This window comes from Corvus cornix, chromosome 11 (genome assembly GCF_000738735.6).
Source record: "Corvus cornix cornix isolate S_Up_H32 chromosome 11, ASM73873v5, whole genome shotgun sequence".
Taxonomy (NCBI): Eukaryota; Metazoa; Chordata; class Aves; order Passeriformes; family Corvidae; genus Corvus; species Corvus cornix.
In genome coordinates, this window is record NC_046341.1 from 16,053,519 (window position 1) to 16,078,299 (window position 24,781).

At 38.7% G+C, this 24,781-nt stretch overlaps 1 protein-coding gene across 2 annotated transcripts; it reads left to right on the forward strand.

The window, feature by feature from the left end:
- Window positions 1-3,760: 3,760 nt before the first annotated feature.
- On the forward strand, window positions 3,761-24,243 carry ZNF507 (zinc finger protein 507). Of its 2 annotated transcripts, XM_039558340.1 has the most exons (7): window positions 3,761-3,832; window positions 6,576-8,707; window positions 9,841-9,946; window positions 14,413-14,527; window positions 16,766-16,870; window positions 19,936-20,070; window positions 20,198-24,243. In XM_039558340.1, exons 2-7 carry the CDS (start codon window positions 6,581-6,583, stop codon window positions 20,559-20,561), a joined length of 2,952 nt encoding a protein of 983 aa, XP_039414274.1. In that variant the 5' UTR covers window positions 3,761-3,832; window positions 6,576-6,580; the 3' UTR covers window positions 20,562-24,243. The 2 variants fall into 2 exon arrangements, with proteins under 2 accessions (XP_039414274.1, XP_039414275.1); XM_039558341.1 differs by lacking the exon at window positions 16,766-16,870.
- The last annotated feature ends 538 nt before the right edge of the window (window positions 24,244-24,781 follow it).

Below are 24,781 nucleotides of genomic sequence, written 5' to 3' on the forward strand. Positions count from 1 at the left end.
ACTTATATTAAAAAAAAAAAAGAAATCTAAAATTTCCTGTACCTGTTTTGAAAGTGCAACCATTCAACTTCACTGAACAACTAATTAATCTAATGGTAGGAGAAGCATATTTAAAGTGCAATTTATTTCCTTTATACTATTTGTTATCCATATATGTCTATCATGTTCTATTGTATTGCCTAAATGAGGAGACACAGTGTTCATTCTTCCCTGCATAACTTCTCAGTACTTCAAACAGTTCTCAATCCACCTGTAGTATTTTCTCTCAGAATACTATGAAGCTCTAGTTCATTGTCTTGGGGTGACCTTATGATGTGTATCCCATGTCGCTGCCCTATGCCCAGAAATTAACTTTGTGCCTTTCTATGCCTCTAAACTGAGCCTGAGAGGGGGAAGGAAAAAACTGAGCAAAACTTTTTCAAAGTAGTTTGCAGCTTGTTCAAGGACACACTGAGACAGCATTTTTTCCAGCTGTGGCAGGGGAGGGAGAAAGCACCCAGCTTGCTGCTTTCCAATCAGCTTTTGGCCAGTGGTTCAGCTTCTTTTTCTCCAGAGAGAGACTGAGAGTTGAATTTTTTTTTCCCTTCCCTGGAATTTCGGATTTTCTCCCTTTTCCACTGGACTGCTTCAATATTAGAACACATCAGGAGGACTTTCTGCTGGGCACAGAGGGCCTGGCCCTGGGCCAAGCCCCAGCTCCGAGGAGACCAAAGGGAGGACTCTGACACTTTCCCAGGTTTTTTCTCCACAGCAAAATATTTTATTATTTAGCATTATTTTCCTTTTCCCATGTGTTTGTTAAATAAATAGTTTTTATCTCTTTCACTTTCCTTTGAGGAAAATTTATTTTTTCCCGAACCTGGTGGGGGAGGGGTGGTTGTGCCTTCTCTCAGAGGATATATTTCTAAATTTGGCCAAACCGGCACATTCATAAATAAATAATACCATATCATTTTTCCTATTCAGTGTTCTTACCACTCTTCTCTCATTCCTTGCATTTTCCTAGATTATGCATCACATTTGCAAACTTCTGTATTTAGAGGCTCGAAATGTCCCCTAAGGCTCCATTTCATAATAAGGGTTCCCACGATGCCAGTCTGATAAATCAAAGTAGCCAATACTTGTACACCTAAGTAAATATGTGCCAATTCTTCTGCTATTTTCTGAGGAACCCAGCATTTCATTTTTTTCATGTGATAGTGATCTGCATTTTATGCACTCTGAACTTTTTTTCCCCAGAAATAAGACAGCTGTGAGCAGATACAGACAATATGAAACACATTCTGTCAGCCAAAAACAATTAAAACCACCAAATCTAGGCTTCTGTGTTGTAGTTAGCTTATAAAGATAGCAGAAAAATCCCTACTTGCCAATAGTATTGCAATGCTACTGCAAATTTCATCTTTTTAGGGTGGATCTACCTCACAATAAAGGTCAACTTCAGACTATCAAGACCTGAAACTTAGGTGAAATATCAAATAAAAAGTCTACTTCTTCTCATGCCACTCCAAGTGCTCACACAGTACTCATGGCACTGTTCAGCCAGGAAAGGATGAACCAGCCAAAGCCTCCCTTCCAACCCGGGCTCCATGCAAGATTCACTTCTGTTGTACACAGAGCTACAAAACAGTTTATTTAACATCCACTCAATGAAGTCAGAGACTCCAGTTATATAATACATTAAATTAATGTGAAAATTATAAAGCTTTTGGAATGGTTTGGGAACTGCCAGGCATGCAAATGCACAAAACTCATGGGCTGAACTGGATTTTTCATTGAAAATGCTATAACTTATTGCTGGTACAAGACATCAATGAAAACAAGTCTAATTGTTAATTTGATAACTGAAAAGAGTTTGATACTGAGGCCACAAAGAAAAAACAGGCACCATATAGGAAAGTTACTACATGTAGATTTCTGTTACTTTAAAAGGGTACACAAAAGCCTGTGCACAGCTTGCATGGTTTTACTTCAAGATTGCATCTTTGCTGATGTAGCTCGAAATTCACTTCGTGTTTCTAGACTATGTGTTACTCTTTTAAATTAAGCTTATAATGTTTACCATAAAACTCATGCCACCGACATTCTGTACATATTTACAGTACTTAGGAAGCAATTTCGTATAAACTTTTACAAAAACATCAACATTGTGAACATATTATAGTCAATACAAGAGTCTCATCTCTACTGCTCAGGGAGAGGTGCCTTATCCAGATTTCATTTGGTTTCACGTCTCCTTCAACTTGAAAGCAATGAAAATGAAAAATAGGAAAATAGCTTTCTGAATTAAGAAGCCTTTCAACTTAATGTAAAAGTGTAAAATCTAAATCTGTCTTTTTGTACAATCATACCTGCACAGAGAATGAAATCTTCAACTTAGTCCAGGTTTAATTACAACAGAAAAGAATAACAGTGTATGGAGATGATTACTCATTATCAACCCAGTATTTTTAATTCAGACCTATCAGATCCTAGCATATTTTGATTGGAAAAAGGAGGCTGAGAGTCTTGTACCTACAAGAGTAATTCAATCCAGGTAACTCGTTAATTAAACTATGACATATATAGACATGGAAACAAAGCTTTTAAAGGAACAGGGTCCATGAAAAATAATCACTTTTCTATTAAAATCCTCTACTTAATATGCCAGAAGAAGCTGAAACAAGTTGCCATTATTATTACTACTACCTTTGACATTGTGAATGCTATACAGCTAATTTTTTTTTTTATTATAATTAAATGAATTTAATAGGTGTTAAGAAGATAGGTTGTATCCTTGCATTTTCCTGACAGCAATTTATTTTTTTAAAACACCTTATCAAAGCCTTACCAAATATATCTTACCAAGTCAGTGATTGTAGGATAGGACTTGAATTGTCTTAAAACTTCACATAATTAAACAGAGCTTCATAATTCCAGGAGTCAAAGAGAAAAAGCAAAATTAGAGATAACTATTGAAATGATGGTCAAATCCATCTCTTGAGTAATACCTGATTTGACAATGTTTCAAAAACATCGTATATTTCAAAAAGATCATACATCTATGAAACCATTTACAATCATTAACAAATCTATCAGCTGTGGGAGGAAGTGACCTTGCAAAAAGTTCCTACAATTTTACCAGATCCGTCCAAATCCAAATCTCCACATCCATACACTTCAAGACCCTTTCTGGAAATGAACATTGGATTTTATTTGCCACTTTTGAAGTCACTTTTGAAGCTCATTATTCCCCCGATTTTTCAGTCTCTATGAAATATCTCACAAATTCGCCGCATTCCTGGTACGTAGCTCCCAAGGTTGCCCCTGACATGCAGTGTACGTATAAAAGTCTGAATTTCTGCCCACTTAAAACTGCTAAACCTTGACAGCTTTAGACCCAAAATGTGGATGTTTTTGAGTTTTTAACTACTGGTGTTTACCATCGAAAACCGTGCTGAAAGAAAACACCTTTTGGGAGACTACAATCTTTGCAGTGCATCGTGCTGCCAGGCTTGGCCCTGGATATGGGAATATTGAGGGGTTCTGGTCTGACAGAAGCCGGATCCCATAAATAGTGGAGCTGCAGGGGGAGCACCTGGAGACTCTGACTGAAGTCCCAGCTGCATGGGACCATCCTGAGCGGCTCTGGGCCACAGCAGGGCTGTGCCATTCCCCAGTGCCGCACACTCCGGCACTGTGCCCGGGCCGCCCCGGCCCCGCCGCGCCCCGGCAGCGTCACTGCCCGTCTCCATGGCAACGGGAGGCGGCGCCCCCCGCTGGTCACCTGACCCGAGCCCGCGGGACACGTGACAGGGGCTCCATCGTCGCCATCTTGAAGCGGTGGCCGGAGGTGAGGATAAACGGGCTTTTTCTCCGTTATTCCCGGCAAAGAGCCGGGCGGGACGGCCCGGGGCCAGCGGGCGGCAGCGACGGCGGCGGGCGGGCGGCGGCGGGCGGCCGGGTGCCAGGCAGGGCGCCAGGCGCGGCGGTGGCAGGCCGGCCCGCCCGCTCCGGGGCGACGCGCCGCAGCCCATGTGCGGAGCCGCGGGCGGCAGCGGCTCCCGGCGGAGCTTTCCCGGGCCCGGGGCTGCCTCCATTCCCTCCCCTTCCCTCCCCTTCCCTCCGCTCCTCACCGCCTTGCCGCCCCGGCGGGCCAGCTCCTCGCTCCTCTCGGGTGCAGCGGCGCCGCTGCCCCGCGCCCGGAGCGCTGCTGGAGCCGCGCCGGCGGCACCTGCGGCTCGGAGCGGGGCCCCGCGGGGCGGGGAGCGGGGCTCGGGCCGTCCCGCACGAGGGTGTCCGGCCGGGGCAGTTTCCCTGCCCTCGGGAGCCGCGATGCGATCACACCGCTCTCTCCGAGTCAGGCTGTGCAAAGCGTGGTTGGCTTTTCCTAGCCCTGGAGGCGTTTCGCCCTGCCTCGCCGCGCGGGTCCGGCGGGTGTTGGGCAGGGTGCAATGGGCAACTCGGAGGCGTTTTTCTCGGGTTTGCATCTTCCCCTCCGGGTCCTTTTGACCTGCCCAGACGCTATATTTTAATTACTGTGCAGGTCGTTTGGACACGTGCTCTCGGGCACGTGTGACTCTTGGGGATGGTCCTGTGCAGGGACAGGAGCCAGGATCCGATGGTCCTTGTGGCTTCCTTCCAACTTATTCTGTGATAATTTTTGTACAGTTTTTACCATCCCTCTAAAAACCAAAGTCTGCAACAGAAAGTCTTAAACTCTAAACAAAGAACGACATAGCACGTGTGTACCATAGTTACGCATCTGATAACGGGGATCAGCCACAAGCATCCCAAATCAATACACGTGAAGGTGCTCTCTGTCTCTGCATTTTTGACGTAGCAACAGTATATGGCAGCATATTTCTTTTATGAAGTTTGTCAAGGATTTTTCTTCCTAGTTTTTATGCTGCTTTCAGGTGTTTTCAGGTGGGGAAAATATTTGCCTATTTAGCATTACTTAAAAAGTTTTAAAAGTACCAAGTGTCATTTAAAGTAGCACCAATTTTTGTTAACTCATTTTCAAGTTGAAAATATTTCAAGTTGACATTAACCCTTAAATCTGCTTTCAGGGGAAAAAGCCAATTTGTTCGTTTTTCATAATGGTTTCTAAACATGTTACAGACAGTATGAAACAAACAGCAAAGTGGGTTCTTTCTATATATAACTGAATTAGGGTGGATTTCAAATACTAGTTTTCAACTTGAAGTATTTAACATGAGGTGCAGATGATACTAAGAAATTAACATTGCTTATATTTATAGTTCTGATGATAACATGAATTGTAAATTGAATGGCAGATGAAGGTAATTTGAGTAGTTCTACCCAGAATTTTTCTGTAGTGGGAAAGTGGCACCACAGAACCTGCTCAGGTGTGTCTGTGCATTGTAAGGCTGTATAATAAATCCATAAGTAGAAATGAGTGGATTTCATGGGGTTTTAGGACCAGTTCTGGAAATTCTTGGTTTGGCCTCTGTATCTTTCTTGCAAAAAACCAAAAGTTAAAAATCCACATGCATTAACTTCATGTAATTTTTCAAAGATGACTGATAAATATCCCTCATGTCTTTATGTTCTCAATTTTATACAAAGTATGTAAAGACTTTGTATAAAATATATGTATGTATATGTAGTGGCACTTGAATAGGTTATTTCTAGACATTTTTTCAGAAGTAAATTTAACTGTAAGACCTTTTGTCCAGCTCATTCACCCCCCACCCCATAGCTCTGCCCACATCACAAGGTATGTTTTCATGTAGATTTCTGTACATTGGCTTCTAATTTGACCTCCAACACTACCACATTATTGCCTGTGGTTTATGGTTTGATATTTTTAAAGGAGAGTAGTTGGAAATAGTAACTGCCTTTAGCTTTCCCTCAAAACAGAAGAGAATTGCTCTTTATAACTATAGTACCAAGTGATTTTTCCCTACAATTAAGAAATTGTAGAAACAGCTACAATTAGTAGTTTTTCTAGAAAATTACATGTATAATGAGAAATGTGATTTGACATTTGAGTGGTCTTTAAAGTAGTCATACCAAAATGACGAATGCAAGTAAATGCCAGAACTACTTTTTTCTCCTAACGTTTCAAGGAAAAAATTGCTTGTTTTTGTAAATTATATTGTTGCAAATTGTCATTTGCTTTAGGAGCATTGGTGTATCAAAGTATGTTAGGAATATATTTTCATATCATACCATGCTTTTAAACATCAATATGCCACTTACAGTCAATTGGTATTTTAATGTTTAGCATTCAAATGTGTAGTGCTTGTAAAGAAAAAGAGAATAGCTGGAACACTGTTCTTCAGCTTACACTTGAAAATATTTATCTTGCCCTTGTACAACTTGGAGGCAGCCTGTTGGAGGCTCTCTTGGAATTATTTTCTCCAGCTGTATTGAATAGCATTCACAGTACCCACTAAATGTCCCCAACACCTTCGGCTATTTCTATAGCTGTTCTGAAAAATTTTATTGGATTAGTGGAATTAGGCTTCCATGTTTAGTAGAGAGAGAAATGTAAATAGTACTGGATTGTATTTTCATTATTGTGCATGTATAAATCCTTACTTTTTATAACCTTCCCTCTCGCATAGGTATTATGGAAGAAGGAAGCAGCATTGCAGTATTGATGCCAAATATTGGGGAGCAGGAGGCTGTGCTGATTTCTGAAACAGTCATTGGCCCAACACTGCAGAGCAGTGAAGATCAGAGAAAATGTAAAACTGATCCCTTGATCCACGTCATCCAGAAGCTGAGCAAAATAGTTGAAAGTGAGAAGTCACAAAGATGCCTTTTAATAGGGAAGAAACGTTCCCATGCTGATGCTTCTGCGCAGTCCTTGGACGCAGAGGATCTTTGTGAAATCCCGGCTAAAGCAATCGAGCTCTCAGTGATTGCTACTAAAAAGACTGAAGAGTTGCAAGCAGATTATTTTGTGACTGAATGTCTTCCACAAAGCAAAAAAAAGGTGATGTGCTACCAGTGTGGTCTCTGTAAGTTTTTATCACCTTCGCTCTTAGCTCTACAAGAACACGTAAAACAACATGGGCAGAAAAATGAAGTGATATTAATGTGCTCAGAATGTCATTTTGCCTCCAAAAGCCAAGAAGAACTTGAATCCCACTTCCAAAATCACCACGAGAATGGTGGTAAAAACAGCATCCAGACAAAAGTGCAGCAGTGTGTCAATGTCACAAGTTCATTTCTGCAAGGGCCAGTGGAAGGAAGTGTTAAATCAGGGACTGATCAGACAGGAAATCTGGAATGTAAGGATACAACTCAGTCTGCTCCTGTGCCTGAAGTGGGTAGGAGGAAATGGTACACCTACGAGCAGTATGGCATGTACAGGTGTTTAATTTGCAGGTACACCTGTGGTCAGCAGAGAATGTTGAAAACACACGCTTGGAAACATGCAGGGGAGGTTGATTGCTCCTACCCCATCTTTGAGGAAGAAAATGAAACCACCAGCTTGTCAGAGACAGTTGTAACTCACACGCCTCACAGTGTAGATACAGTTGTCCTTTCTCTGGAAAACAATGAACTTGATATCCATAGTGAGCCTTCTCTTCAGCTTCAGATTTGCAATTCTGAGCAACTGTCATGTAAATCGCCCGTGGGAACAAATGTAAAAGAGGAAGAGGTATTAAGTGAGTCTGTGGTGCATTCTCCTACTACAGAGGTTGTAGAGGAGACTGTATCAGATACAGAACCAGACAATTTGATAACTGACAGCCTGCTGTCATCAGCACAGAAAATTATCAGTTGTAGTCCAAATAAAAAGGGTCATGTTAATGTCATAGTAGAGCGTTTGCCAGGTGCTGAAGAAAATGTCTTACAAAAGCCATTCTTAATGAACGCTGACATTGAAATGGAGAAAAAATTGATCTCAGAGGAGTACTCTGTTACCTGCGAAGAACCTGATGAAGTTTATCATTCAGATGCAATTCAAGAAGTAATAATAGAATGGAATAACAACGAGAAGAAAGATAATGAATTAAGCGCTAATAAAAATGTAACAGCCGATGAAAATGTGCCTCCTGCACGACGGAGGACAAATTCAGAGTCTTTACGACTGCACTCCTTAGCAGCAGAAGCTCTTGTTACAATGCCAATCAGAGCTGCAGAGCTGACACGGTCCAGCCTCAGGGCTCTGACTGGAGAAGATGCTGTGGATGCAGGTGCAGGACAGGGAGGAGCTGATGGCCCACGCATGGCTCATTCTAAAGTGGTGTCCTCACTTAAGGATCCTTCAGAGGAATTCAGTGGCTTAAACCAAAGTGAGTGTGCAATAGTTGAGATAAAGAAAGAGAGACCGGAGTTGTCAGAAGCACCAATTAAAATGGGCATCAGTATGTCACTGCTCACTGTCATTGAAAAACTGAAGGAGAGGACGGACCAGAACGCTTCTGATGATGACATCCTGAAAGAATTACAAGACAATGCCCAATGCCAAAACGCCAGCGATGCAACCATCGCTGGGAGTAACCTGGTGGAGTTCATCCCCAGCGCCGAGCGGCCGTACCGCTGCCGGCTGTGCCACTACAGCAGCGGCAACAAGGGCTACATCAAGCAGCACCTGCGGGTGCACCGCCAGCGGCAGCCCTACCAGTGCCCCATCTGCGAGCACATCGCCGGCGACAGCAAGGACCTGGAGAGCCACATGATCAACCACTGCAAAGCACGCATGTACCAGTGCAAGCAGTGCGAGGAGTCCTTCCACTATAAGGTAGAGTTCTTCCCCATGCCTGTCTAGAGTAGCTAAAAAACCTGTTTTGCTACTTTTGTAGTAACTGGTGATCCCTCTTTCTAATTTAATTCAGTCTGACATCCTGGCTTTGTTGTAATTACAAGTAGGGATTATTACCAGCAGACCTTGCTGAATATACAGTTCATACTCTGGTTTACCCACTGAAATAAACTTGCTTCCTCACGTAAGTTTTTTTGTTGAGAATTATCTTATGGACGTAATAATACCATGTTGTTTTTCTGCCCACACGTAGCAACTGCAGGAAGAAATGGAAACATTGAAGAACTTAATACCTAAAACTTTAAAAGAATGCTCAAACGTGCCTTCCTGTTGGGAGTGTGCAAATACAATAATGGCAGTTGGGGGCGACATGAGCCACATCAAAGCAGAAATAATTTTCTTTTCTCCACTGTTGTGTTGCTCTGGATATTCTGTAGAACTTCTACTTGAAAGATTACATACCAGAGCAGAATAATACACTTCTGCCATTTTCCTAATTGCTATTTTAAGCATTAGTGAGTTCCTACGTACTCAACTCAGTACTCAGGAATACAGAAAAGACTGCATCAGTATCTAGCTGTAGAGCTGAATCTCTTGGAGGCAGTGATAGTAAAAATTTTGCCATATTTATTGTCATTTAGTCCTGGTTTGAAAAAAATACACGGGTAGGGTAGCAAAAGGCTCTCTCTTCTTTCTCCTCCCCAAGCAAGTAGAAACAGGACTGGTGTATTCTTAAGTCAGTAAGCAATATGAAAATTGAGTTAATTTTCACACAAGCCGCTAATCTAATACTGCTTTTGGAGTATGATTTTGGAGGAAGTACTCTGGCCACTTGTCTGTGGGAATGAAGAAAGAACAAAATGTATTTTCTAAATAAACACAAATCATAGAATCCTCTCAGTCACTCTCATTAATCCTTTATGTTACTACTTCATGATATTTACTTTATTTGTAGTAAAACTACCTAAGGGATAATCTGTATGTATGTTAATATACATTTCATATCAGTTGTCATTAAAGCTTGAGTAACAGTGTCCCAGGTGATTGCAATATTCCAAGTGATCACTGTATGCTTGCAGTGTATATTTAAACATTAGAAACTGTTTTTTCAGAGCCAGCTGCGAAATCATGAAAGAGAACAACACAGTCTTCCAGATATCTTCTCTACAGCTACAGCTAACAAACTAATAGTTTCCAACGAAGCAGATGACAGAGAAGGTACTGTTTATATTTACACCTGAAATGACAAAAAGTCACCCATAACATCACTTGTTTGCTGTATTTGTGTAACTGGTTTTAAGAACTCTCATGCTGAAATGCTTTCGTGCCTGTTCATAACCTTAGTGTATGTTCTTTTCAGAGGGCAAAATTTACCATGGTCAATCTTGAGGTGGCATTTATTGTTAGGTAATATATTTTTAGCCCCAGTAATTAAACACTGCATTTCTTCTTGTGAAAAACAACTGATATGCAATATTATTCTGGATTTTTAAGAAGAAAATATTTTTTTCCTTCCTTAGCAGCTACAGTATTTTCCAAATGAACTAAACAAAAGAAAGCCTGTTTTTTTAAGTCACCATGGTAATGTAGTTTGCTGTCAGCATATGCATACAATGCCATCCCTTCTGAGTTTAGAAATTTCTGTTTAATTATGGTAATGTCCAAAATGAGTAATTTATTTTAGCCCTAGTGAGGCAAATGTAAGACATTCTGAATATGCAACCTGTATCTGTAACAGTTGCCAGGGTAACAGTAAGTATGCATTTTCACAGAGACAGAGAATGGTTTAGGCTGGAAGGGACTTAAAAGCTCATCTCTTTCCAAGCCCTGCCACTAGACCAGGTTGCTTGGAGCCTCATGTTTGTTTAACTGAGTATCTGCTTCTAATTTAATAGTGTTTGTTTTCAAAACATAAACAGTAGCAAAAGAGCAGAACAAAAACAAACCAAACAAACCCTCGATGCATTAAGCTAATCAAATAGGGGAAAAAATAACCAAATTCTGAAGTTTAGGAGAAAATGGCCTTAAAATCCCTTCTATGCACTGGAGAGCCACTATGTATTATTGCAGTGTGAATGCATCCTCTTCTCTGGTGAGTTACAGCTACTGAAAATATTTACAGCATTTTTATTTTGAAGGCAACACTGTAATTATTAGTATTTTGCAATTTTAGAGCTTTATGGATAAATACTAGTAATTAGATAGTCTCTGAACAACTGTGATCTGAAGTATTTCCATTTTGTGCACAAAGCTCTTTTCTGTCCTAACTGTGCTCTCTCATTTGTTTAGACAGCAAAATTTGCACTCTAATTACTATTAGAGTATTATTATTAGTTACTTAGGTTGCAGTGGAAATTTCTGGGTTCTACTCTCTCCTCTACAGCTGCTCAGTGAGTGCAAAAGTTGTTGAAATGGATGCAGTTCCTTGTGAGAAAAGGTACTGACCAGCAGGAGCCAGGGTGGATGAACTTGGTACGTCACAACAGAATGAGTTCCCAACTTTGCCTTCTGCTCTCTTAGCTCATGCTGCCTCCTTTTCTGGCTTTCAGTATACAAGTTAAAAGCTAATTACCTTATCAGCCTCGGGTAGAATGACCCTTCCTACCTCCTTTTTGCTCTCATCAGTGCAGAAGGCATTTAAATTCAGGAAATTGATCTGTAGTGCTCAGTACATCCCCACGACCTAAGCCTGAGAGAGCCATCCAAAACCCAGGGTGAGACAGGGAAATGGCCAGAGGGTCTGCTGGGAGTGGGAATGTTTCCTATTAAATAGTGGGGGTTTTCTTCAGAACCAATAGCATAAATGTTTTGATGGAAGTGATAGGAAATAAAACATTACTAGTTCAGCAGGTTACAATTATCTACAAGCACAGCTTGGAGTATTACTTCTGACAGTGTTTTGTTTGCTGTAAACCATGTTTTTAAAGATGTTGTGACACAGGCATAACTACCTTGCAATGCCTGAAACATGTCAGGTTTGGGGAAATACTGTACTTTTTGAGGTAAAGTCCTGGTAATGTGACTGGTAATGTGAAAATCAAGAGTCCTATTTGCTTCTAAAATCAGTATGTTTCATGAGATTGTTGCACAGTTCATATCCTGATCTTGTAATTTAACTTCCATGAAAGGGAAGCCACTGTTCAAGAAATCTGCCTGCTTTCAATTAATTTAGAGATGTTTTTATAAATATTTTTTTCTCATTATTATCTTATACAAGTGTTACAGCCATGCACTTTAATTGATTGTTTACCCCACATGAAATTTAGTAATGTGGCTTGAATGAAAACAGTTCTCCTTTTAAACTTTTATTAACTCATACTGTGGAATGCTTAAATTATTTCAGAACCAATTTATAATCAAATTGCAGCACCACTGCAGTACAGCAATCTCTTGTCAAACAGATGTCATCCCTATAAAGCGACACAAAACAAAGAAGTTTATGGCATAGCATCTGTTTATGTGAAAGATGCCTGAGCTGGAACAGTTTCATTTCTTGTTTATGAAATAGTTAGTCCTAAAAGTCTCTTTATTCATCATGGTTTTACAATAAATTAAAAGGCGCATTATGAGACTGGATATGACCGGATTGTAAATGCCTAATAATGAAGGAATAGGGTAATAAGCAGCATTACAGGAGCACCTGTTACTGCTGCTGCAACAAAGATCTGTCATTTCCATATTCACTTGTAGGAGACCTGATATTCTCCATCCAGAAAACAAAACAGGCCCCAAACCCACAAGAAATAAGCCAGTGGATGGGATGAGGGACACTAGTGCTATTTTGTAACAGCAAGAGATTATGTGATGTATTATAATTTATGTGCATTTTGTGGAAGGAATAAATATGAAGTAGTGATTGGTATAAATAATTGCTCCAAAGTGTGTGCTGCTGGGTGTGAGCCTCTTAGAACTATGCTGGAGCTAATATGTTTGCATAATGCTTTAAAAATCTCATTAGATACTGTTGGTTTTAAACTGCCTGCCCACTGAAATACCAAATTCATAACAGAAAATACATTTGGAAGTAGTTTATTCTAAAGCTGCAGAATTTAAGATGGAAAACCCCTTCAAGCAGAGCACAGCCCCTGCTCTCCCATGGATCTGCAGCCCAGTGAGTGTCCTTGATACAGTTGAGGTCTCCTACATGAATGTGCTTTCATAAAAGAATAATGTAGAAATATAAATTCCAAAGTCCTCAAGTAAATAATGAGGATTGCTTTGGTAATTTACATTAAAGGAAAAACAAAACTAATATATTTTACTCTATGACCATATTGTAGGAAAAATTCCAATATATTTTGCTTTAAGGTTGACTTGCAAAGAGTGGATGTTGTATATTACTTCCATATTATTTCTTATAAGAATGCTAAAGAGTGAGCACTGTGTCATGTTTTAAAATGAAATATAGGAAATATATTTTCAGTTATCTTGATACACACAGAAATACTCCAATTTTATTTCAGACTGTCTTTGCATTCAGACTGCAATTTTATATAATATACTATATTACTTTATATGATACACTATATATTCTTCACAGTAACCCTCTGGGGGTTATCAGCCTTACCTAATTACTTTGCATCTTGAACCAAAAGTACTAAATTTTAGAGTGAAAGTTTAATTAATTGTAATTTTCCCTTACTCTTTAAGTTAGCTTTGTGACTGTATCCATCAGAATAATATATCTAGAACCCTTTCTGGCATAATTCAGTGCCTGCCTGTGGGAAAAGAAATGTCTCCTTAAAAAAGTTTTACTATAATGACTCTTAATTGTTTTGATAATGAGAAAATTCAGTCTAAGGAAAAAAAATGCATGAGGTGCAGCATGATAGGCTGGAATGGGAAAATTACCTGCATAAAAAATGCCATCCCTCTTCCCAAGTGTTAGTATCTTAACCCAAATCAGTTCTGTTATTCAGTGAGGGAGCAGGAACAAGGCTGTTAAAGTGTGCACACATCTCAAAGTATTCCAACTGTGCACTCATGGGCACACATTTTCCTATGTTTAAGGAGTCATTAGCCTTTGTCTCTGCAACCAGTAATTTTTCAAGAGTTGTTTTCATTCTGGAAGGAAAAAAAATACTTTTGTTACAATTGCTTTTTAGGAATTTGGACAAGTTCCAAATTATTTATTAAGACATCTGGTCAATATCTCTTTTTTTTATTCTCTCGTATCTTTCAGAAAGTGTGAGTGTATGTTGGATGATAAAGAGGATTTAGAGGCTGCGGGAGGTCTTTTGTTTTTCTTTTCTCTGTTTGAAACTCATACATTCTCAATCTCCATCTTTTCCTTTGATTTGATGCATTCTGCAAAGCAGTGAAACTGCTGGGTTCAGCAGTTCCACATTTTATCACCTTTTGCTGTAACACAGGATTTTACCCAACTGCAGGGAGAAGGGAAGTATCCGCATAGAGAGAAAGAATGTGTTTTCCTAAAATTTTAATAATTCCAGTAAATGTCAGGGCAGATGCAGAACAGCATGGTAAAATAAACCATACTTTTATTATCTCTGTGTTTATTGCCTGTTTAATACTTCAAAAGTATTAATATTTATTGACGTTCAAAACTATTACTTTAAAATGTTAATTTGTGTTTCTTAATTCAGTTGTGATGAAATTATAATCTGAGAATTCCTTACGATGCTGAGCACAGCTCTCTAAAATAATGGATTTTGTTTCAATAGGAAACAAGTCTTCAGTTCAGAAGCTGTTCAGGTGTGATGTCTGTGACTACACAAGCACAACCTACGTTGGTGTCCGGAATCACCGGCGGATTCATAACTCTGATAAGCCATACAGGTGAGTGCCAGCCACTGCTGGCTGGTGCAGGGCCTGCCTTACCTCTGACAGGGTTGCTGAACTGCTCATACAGTTGGGAAAGGTGGTGGTAAAGAACTGCAATTGCATTATTTTACTGCTAATTTGAAGGAACCACACTTGCTGGTTGAGTCAAACTATGTAATTAAGATTTGCCAATTTTTCCAGAGTGCATCTTTTGCTGTGGCAGTCTACTAGTTGTTTTAAGTTTGAAGCATTCACATGTGGAGAGGAAAATAATTATAATATTGCACTTTGGCCAACAGTAATAATATATTTCTCAAGAGTCCTTGCACACCTAAGTTCATTTTGGATTTGCTTTGTTGCAAAATGTTCTCCATTGTCATATTATTGCTTTACACATCATGCTCCAGAGTGTGGCAAAATTCTGCCCTTGTCTTGTCACCAGCTGCCTCATCTTTTTCAAACAATAGTAACATCCTCACTTAGGATCATATTTTGTAAGTTTTCTACAAGGGTACCATATGGATTTAGAGAGAAACTTGGGTATCTAAAATCACTTGTAATACTACAGCTGAGGTCCCCAGCAAAAAAAATTAAATCCTGCATTTTCCTATTGGTTGCTGCATAAATTCCTGCAAATTCAATCTCTGCTAATTCAGTGTGGATCTCTGTCCCTCTCTAGTGGCTAGAAAATAGATCTGAGTCAATAGACTCTCAGCAATGTATCTCTATCTTTAATGTAAATTCTGGAAACTCAACACCTTGAAATGCTGAGCTAAGCCAGGGACTTTGTCTTTTGGATAAACAGACCCAGAAGATGTGTTGTATTTTGATTTGTGCATTATAATGACACCCCATAACATCGGCAAAAATTCATAAGATGTGTACTCAGAGAGCAAGTGCGGAATACAAATAGATTGTTTTTCTCCTCAGAACTTTCACTATTACCATTATTTATTACTTAGTGGGGTTGGAGCAGCAGATACTGTAGAGTGTCTTGTACGTGGTAGTTTTCAAATTGGTGTGAGCAGCCTGTTTTGATTTAGGAACCCTTGGAAATTTTCCACTGGCGATACAGACTGCTGCATACTAAATACAAACCTACCCATCTGCCTTGCTTCTCTTACTATTTTTTCATAAACCCCTTAGACAAATCTGAAAACCTGGCAGGATACTTAAGCCACAATCTGAAAACCATAATGATCCAGTATTTATGGTATTTCTCCTGAAACGTGAATTCCTCAAGCCTTCCATAGTATCAAACAGCAACCTACTATATTGCTGCCATTCTGAGAGCTGTAAACGTTTTATTATTTGTTTGACAACATGTGCTGGAAACTAAGGTGTACAGCCTTAAATGATATGTTTTGGTAGATTTGATACGTTTTGGATTTTAATATTGCACAATTAAATCCTTTCAAAAATATAGTGAGTATTCTCAGGCTAAGTATCCTGCAGTCTCAAACTGTTTCACGCTATAGATCAGACTTTATAACTGGACATTTTATCATTTCAAAAAAGAAGCATCTGAAGTTTTAGCGAATACATATAAGAATTTTAGCTGAGCTTTATGGTTTCTGTTTTAATATGGTAGATACAGGAGGGTTGTGTGGTAGTATATTGATATTTCTTAATAACATGTATTGGTTTTATACAAAGACACTGTGACAGAAGTAAAAACAGAAAAGAAAAATTTAAATGGCGTGATGTGACACACTTAGGGCACTTAAACCTGAATAGGTTCATCTTGTCACTGACTTCTTTTTCAGCAATAAAGCCCTGAAACTTGGATGTTTTATTACTAGTTTGGCTTTTACAATGTCATGAGAACATTGCTGTTGCATTAAGTACAACACACATTCTTGAAGAGCAAAGCTCTTGTCTAAATACACTCCATCCCCTGCAGCTCTTAGGGTCACATTGTGCCTTTGGTAGGGCTGCACCCAGTCACCTGCATCCGCACTTCCCTTGTACTCAGTGATGCTTACCCACATCAGCAGAGATGTACGAGAGAGATTTCAGGAAGAAACATAATCTGTATGCCTAGTGATGCTTGCTGAAAGGTGGAGGCTTTTTTGGGCTGCAGATGATTCTCACTGCCCAACAACTGCAGGTCAGTCATTGCTTGGACTTGTGTAAATATTGTTAGTCCTCAGCTGTAGTCTTTCTAGGTGCCTTTGCATTCTCGTAGATTTGGGTTTGCAACAGTGTCAGCAGTGAATTGTCAGATTAGTTCACTTGTTGTTGTCTCTTCAGATGTCGCGTGTGTGACTTCGCCACCACAAATATGAATAGCTTGAAGTGCCACATGAGGCGGCACCCCCAGGAGCATCAGGCAGTGCAGCTCTTGGAACAGTACAAGTATGTAACGGGGCTCATGTGGCAAAAAGCTCTGACAGCGGGGATTTTGTTATGTTAAAGCAGTGTTCAGATTCTATTACCTTCCCTCCTAGAGTCATTCTTTGTTCTACATGGTTGTTTGGGGTTGTTTGGGTTTTTTCGAGAGACGTTTGCCATGGCATTCCCAGGTGATGCTTCTGCTGGCTGATTAAACATGTCTATGACTTCCCTCTGGGAGAGTATTCAGCTTTTGCTTTCCAGAATGTGGTGGTTCCACACAAACTGCCTAGAGCAAGTAGTTTCTGGGCCATGTTAATTACCTAAGCATGCCTGGAATTATTCGGGAAATTGTATGTGCCAAAACCATGCTGTGGCACTTCTAACATTTAACATTATAGATGGGTAAATTCCAGTATCCGGGAATGTTCCCTGGCTTTGTTTAATATCCCAGTCTAGGCACAGTCTTTGGATGTACATGTCAGTTGGAATCCAGGTGGGCATTGCCTAGTTAAGAATTAGTATGAATAGTCATTAAGTGATGAGTGTCCCTTATAGTCTGTCCATAGATATGAGTGGTGTATATATATGTGAGAAGGTTGGCATAAATGTGTAATTGTCTACTACTAATGTGCAACAAAAAAATGAAGCTGGGAAAGGAAAGAAAATTGTGAATATTCTGAATATTTCGTCGTGGAAGATTTCAAAGGCAATATGAAGAATCCAGATAAAGCACACTCACATAAAGATTTCTTCTCAAGAAAAGCTGCTTCCACAACTTAAACGTGCTTCCACTGCATTCTTCCCCAAAATGTTCCTAGAAATATTAAGTTCTATTTGCTCAGCTGTCATACTTCCCACACTATTGCTGAGTGCTCTTCATATTACCAGAGATTACTGAAAACCTCCACACTTTGGTCCCTGATCCCCAAGGAATTAATCTATCCAAAGCTGCAAGATAATTGTTTCCTCAGTGTGTCAATTTAGAATACACCTGAACAGTAAAGTTTAATTCAGCACAAGTCAACCAGTAGGGCAGGTCATGCTATGGAATTGAAAGCCTTACACTACTAAACTCCATGGTAAATAATTTTGTTTCTCTGAGAAAGTGTTGCATATACTGTAACTACACTGTAAGTATATGATCATTAACTGTAGTGCAGCATGCTAAAAGCCGTTGGAGTTTCTGTCTGATTTGAACTGTATGCTAAAATAGTCAGCAGTATTTGGCTCACAAGATACTGTTCTCAGCAAAGTAAATTTTATTAGTAAATCACCTGAGTAAATTAATGAGCTTCAAAAAATGAGAGTATTTAAAAGGGGATAAAAATGGACACTGGCTTGTGGCTTCATTGACTGTGTTCCCAAACCACTGACCAAGCAGTGTTAGTGACACAGAAAAATCATATGTATGGTAAGACTAGCGGGCACATTAAATGGAATTAAGATTATTTGTTGATCTTTGTGTTTTACAAAAACAAATTATTTTGGCCTAATTTTATCTATAAATTAACTATAAGGTCTGCCTTTTATGTAATGATATATTTTGTTACAGCCTTATTAGAGCTATTATTCCCAATCTGAGAATGCGCCCACCTATCTTTGAAAGCATCCATTTTCTTTGTAAGGGTCCAAATTAGAAGGAAAAGGGACAAATAGGATCCTACATTCCAAATCAAGCAGTAGAGAAAAGTGAGCTAGAAGGACATGCCTTTTGTTCCCCAGCAGGACAGAATTCTCTTGCTACATAAGCAAGGTAATGTACCGTGCTTTCACTTCACTTGGGAGATTTTTGCTGTTCTCCATAGTCTTCTGTTGAGCAGAAACAGTTTCCTGTATGTGATTATTTGCAGGGCATTTAAGGACTATACCCTACTGTCATTAAGAAAAGTCGTAAAACCTTACTGAATTTAGTGTACAATGTGGTTTCACGTAGGCCTTCCTGGGTTTCCAGGTTATATTTCTGAAAAGGGCTTAAAAACTTACAAAATCATACTTGTATTGTGGTCATTTTAACAGATTCATCATAGTAACACACTGGGATCCCATTGCTTGAGCAGAGATGCATTCCTAGTTACAATTTATTAGAACAAGGTCACCTTTGATTGATTCTGATCTTTTCCATGGGATTTGGGGAACTGAATCCTTCCAAAGCAGCAGGTAGCTGAGCAAAGTAGCTTTTTTTGTCCAAAAGACAGATCCTGCTCTGAAGTGAGGTGATGCAGTATCACTCATCCTCTTCATGCTGAGGTGACTAATTTATCATCTTAGAAAACACAGAGAAAAGCCTCCTCTGATGTATATCTGTGCATGAAAAGGGTTATACAGGACTTGATCAGTCTTGGGGTTTTTTTGTCCATAAATACACACTACTCTCTCTGTAAATAGGATTTAGTCTTCAAGATTTTGTTCTTTACTGCATAAGATGGTGTTTTACAGGGAAATAGAAAATTTAGTGTTGTGGTACCGGAGCTGATGGAAAACTCTATGGGGAAAATGATGACTTGTCTGCATCTTGATCTGTGAATATATTCAGAACGTGACCTGTCCTCAGCAACCTGCTGTAGCTGATCCTGCTTGAGGGGCTGGATTGGACTAGGCAACCTCACGAGGCCCCTTCCAACTTCAACAGCTCTGTGATCCTTAATAAACTACTACCTTCTACAGCAGGAAAGACTTTATTAGTTCAATTGACATAATTAGTGCTAATTACACAGCTCCTGCTTGGTTCAGAGCAATGGCAGAGAGCTCACTACCTCCCTGCCAGATGTTTCTGCACTTGTCAGAAATACTGCATTTTTGAAGAGCTTAAACAGTTTCAACAGGCCAAACAGATAAGATTTTAATTCAGTTGTTTAAGAAATAAAAAAAATTAGACTTAAAAATTCTCAGACCCTAAAAATAGTCTTAAGTTTCAGGATGAAACCTTGCAAAGTAACATGACTGAGTTACGGAACTGAAAAGGGGGACCAAGAAGGTTCACATGGATCTCTCTGCTTACTCATCCTTTGGGAAAAACTAAATCATTACTCAACTAATAAAATTTAACTTCTAAATGTTTCTTTTTCCTTCTCCATTTTTTCCCCCAGATGTTCTCTCTGTGGATATGTATGTAGCCATCCTCCATCCTTGAAGTCCCACATGTGGAAACATGCAAGTGACCAAAATTATAACTATGAACAAGTGAACAAGGCTATTAATGATGCAATTTCACAAAGCAGTAGGTATGTCTGATTTACTGTCAAGCCCTGTTATCTTTCAAAAGACCAACCCTGATCTAAAATAAAGTTCCTATTAAAAAGTAACAGCTGTATATTTTAATACTTGTTTTTGTTTTTATTATTATTTCAGATTTCAAGGACAGCTCACTGACAAAACCTTACTGGAAGGCACAGATGAAAGTACAGTACCTATACTAGGAAGTTCAGACAACTTGGTGTCTTTTACAGAGTCAGTTAACCAGACTACAAATGAAATTTCAGGTTCTGATGAAAATGAAAAACCTAACTTGATGAATACCTCATGCAGTTTAGAAAAGAACTCCACTCTACCCCATCTTGGCACAGAATACTGTGTTCTTCTCTTCTGCTGCTGCATTTGTGGTTTTGAGTCCACCAACAAAGAAAATCTGCTGGATCATATGAAAGAACATGAGGGTGAAATCATAAACATCATTCTAAACAAGGACCATAGCACGGCTCAGAATACAAACTAGGTGAAGCAGTAAGTTAAGAGAGGATTTCCTACAGTGAATATTTTCTTTCTTTGCTAATTTTTGCCTGAGAAACTTGTTAAAGAGAAGAATTGCAAGCAAAACTTGATTCCCTATCCTGAGTTCGTTTCAGTAGGAGTACAGTGTTTTAACCAGGGCCCGATGAATCATTTAAGAGATAAATACAAGGTGTGGAGAATAGAACAATCCATTTTAACCTGTTACTTCTTTATATGGTGCCAAGAATGTAGGATTGTTGGTTTTTTTTCTTTTCCTGTCAGGTACTAGTCAGTAATAATGCATCAGCACAGTACTTTAAAACCCAAAGGTGTGAAAGCTTTGAATCACTTGAAAAGCTTTTATCTTCCTCCCTCTTTGTTGTTTTCCAAGTAATTCAGCAAAGAACTTTTTTACCCTCTTTTTTGAAAGATGATCTGGCAACTGATCAGATAAAAATGTTACAATATGATCTTGTAAACCTCCCTGCCTGGATTCTGGAAGGTGGGGCGACGGGAGGTGGGCCAGGGCATGTGTGTGTTGCATGCACACACAGGAGTTCCATTTTTCCCAGCCTATTTTTAGGTCCTTACAAACTCCCAAGTCATTTTTCAACAAAGACTGCCATCCTTTCCATCGATTTAGAGCAGCAGGAGGTGAAGGGCCTAGAAGCATTTTGTTAATAAGTGTTTGTTTGATTGGATCCTAACTACAAAACTGCTGTCTTTTCAACTCATAGTGCGTAACAGATTATTTTTTGTAACAATAACCTTGTTGTTTCTTCATGCTTTTCTTGACACATTCAGCTGAATTATTTTAAAAGAGAAAAGCTTATAATGTCACTTCCTTTTTTTGGTGATTATTTTGCTGTATGGATGAGCAGTGTTTTTAATGACAACAAGATATTAACAATAATTGCCACAAAGTGATGCAGATTAAATCTATGTAGATTCCAAAAGATGTAGGTGAGCACAAATTGAGATTTTGAGAAACGCCTACGTGCTTTGGCAATCTTTGAAATGCCACTGGCTGGCCAAATTTCCCACTTGTCTACCAGAGCTGTAACTGTAGAAATAATGAGCTGAAAGATAATTTTCGTGTAGAAAATCATATTTAAAAAAAGACATGGCAAACAATGTCCTAAGCCAAAGCTGTATCCAGTCACTTATTGAATAAATTTTACTAGTGCCTATAGTAGAAATTGATAAAGGGAATTAAAGATTACTTTGTTGTCTAAGGAACACATAGAAATCTCACCCTTATAAAACCTTTAGCTTCTAAAATTACAGTGTGGGGCATTTTTTGGTTTGTTGTTGTTTTTACAGTTAACAGCAGTTGGTAGTAGTAGATACTCATCTGTGTATCAGTGTGGAATATTATTATACTGGCTAATTAACTGACAACTTTGTTAAGGTTATAAGGTTGGCTACTTAATTTTTTGAAAGTTTCATCAAGGGAGGTAGTAGCACTTCCAAAGAAGCCCTTTAGCAGCCAGATTTAAACTTTCTAGTTCGGCATGTATTCCTGCTTTTAGTGAATGGCAGACGCACAGCAGCTTGCCTAGCGCTGAAATGGGGATGCAGTGACCTGGTTTTTAGTAGCTCAGTACTTATAAAGTTCCTTACTCTTAGGAAAACAGTGGTTTCTGTTCCTTTATTTACACCTTTCTGCCAGCAGAAATCAGCTGCAGCTGTAAATGTGAGAGGCTGGCACATGGAGTGTCTGTATTGTGCTAGCACTGCCTGGAAGTGGCAACCAGGAAAAGAAAACAGTAACAGAAGTCACAGCTTCATTGAAGCAGCACAAAACGTAGAGGCCAGGGTAAAAGCACTAAGACTTGAAGTACATTTGATATTTGTTTTCAAGAGATTCCTCAGTTTGACGACTTCTTTTGGGTTAAATAGATATTATTTTGCTGATAAATTAGATAGCAGAAAGTACACATTTGACTTGAAGAATTGGTCAGGATGTAAGGTCAAAGCATTTTTGTGTTGAATTTTTGAGATACTTTAAATACATATGTGAAGTTAATTATACATTATTTTCAGTTAATAGTTATTTTTCATATTCCTACAGATGGATTTTACATTTGAAAAACACATTATTTATTTACATGATCCCAAATTCAAGTGGAGATAATGAACTTTTAATGGGATATTCATGCTGTCTTACTGACACTGCTATTTTACCTTCAGCATAGAATTAATGTGAAAATACTGCATTATCTGGAATATATCTCAACTTCCTCATTCAGAAATCCCACTTGTTGGAAAAATTAAAGGACAGTGAGATCCCTAGTAATGCTAAACTACCAGTCAGTATTCACAGAAACAATATTTACCACACTGTTATTTTTGTGTAATTATGTAAAAGTTGCTCAGCTAGTGAAAGATAAAAAATGAAAAACTTTTATTCATAAGCTAAGAAGGAGATGGCAGTGAACCAAGACTTAAAAAGCCAGTAACCTTGAATGGAAACGAACAGCTCTGGTGTTATGTGGAAGCCACACTTGCAGCACTCTGTGCAGTGCACCAGGAATCAGTGTCATGGGATTACTAAGCAGGATGTGTCTATTCACAGTTGTTCTTTGCCATCCTGTTGCTTTGTTCTTTTTGACCATGTGTTTCTGTAAAACAGTAGAAAGCTACTTGTCTCTAAAGACCATTATCAATCCTAACAAATGCCAACAAAGAATTCTTTCCCATATGCACAGAGATTTACTTTTTTTAGCTGTCTCCATGCTGCTTGCAATTAGTTACCCACTCACAATTCCCATGGACTTTGTCAGAAGTTCTGCATGTGAAATAATTACAGACATACAGTTTTTCTGAAAGCAAATTGTTTCTCAGGTTATCTGCTTTCAAAAGTGTATGGTTGGCTTGGTTGCATGTTCTGTAAGGGGTTTTAAGCACATTTCAAAGTCACTAACACTGCAAATTTCCCTTTTCTTTAAGCTTTTAAACTATTTTGTCTCTTCAGTCACAGCACTATCGGTGATCAGCTATTCACGTGCTGTTTGTTTAAATTAGATTTTATTCTGTGATACAAACTGTAACTTGCAGCTTTTTTTGCAATGCCTGTACTTCCACTAAAGAGCAAACTTCATTCATACTTGGCTGTACTGAAAAATAGGTGCATATTTCATCTTCCTGATTAATGCTTGGCCTGGAAAAATAGAGTGGGATTCAGTCAGAGTTATTGTATTTTCCTCTTTCATAAGCACTTATTTAATCATTTGAAGAAATGTACAGTTGGTGCTCAAAGTAACATTTGTTAAGATATATTTAATAGAAATTTACATTTGCATTTGATATTCATGGACATGGGTACATGTATTTTTTTAAGAAAGGTATTGTAACACTATGGCACTGCTTTTATAGCCAAAGTATAAAAAAATTTAGAAAACTGACATGTAAAGACTGCAGTTAATTCTGATACTGTATCTTATGAAATAGGATGAGTTTTGTTTTATAAAGTTATCCAGCACATTAAGCTGCATGCCTTAAGCTCTCTCTAGGATTGTGTTCCTGATAGGCAACTCTTTGGAACTATGAAGCAAAGTCTGTAGTACTACTTTAACTACCTTCTGGAATACTGTACAATGGTAGAATAATTTATTTTGCTTTACAGGAGTTTGTCACGTATTGACTTTAATATTGTATTTTGGTAATAAACTTTTTTTGTTAAACGCCTTAGTCACTTTTATTTGGCCTCTATGAAATATGAATATGGAAAATCCAAACACTGAACCAGTGTTCAGAGAGAGGGAAATCAAAAAGTATTTGAAATACTTTACTGCCATTTCTTATTCTTGTATGAAATTATTAGTATTAGTTGTTATTATTAGTTTTAATACTGCTAATACAAGTTTTATCAAAGTAAAGAAGAAACATGAAACTATTAAGTAAAAATATTTCTAAGCCTGCAGGCAGTTAGGGTGGCACCATGCTGGAGGAAAGAACTGCAAATTCATAATGAAACTAGTGGGAATTTTTTCCCTTATTTAAATAAGAGTGAAAGCCTTAAACAGCTTTTTTTCAGGTGATTGACTTTTGCTTTTCCATCACATAAGCTAAAATACATCTTGAAACCTATTTTCAAATATACAGCATATTTCTTGGCTTTGGTGGAGCTTTTCTTCCCATCTTTCTCAGGAAAAAAATAGTTGGTGTTGCTGGGGAGAAAAGAGATAGTATGGCCAGAATACCCACTGCTGGTATCAGCCT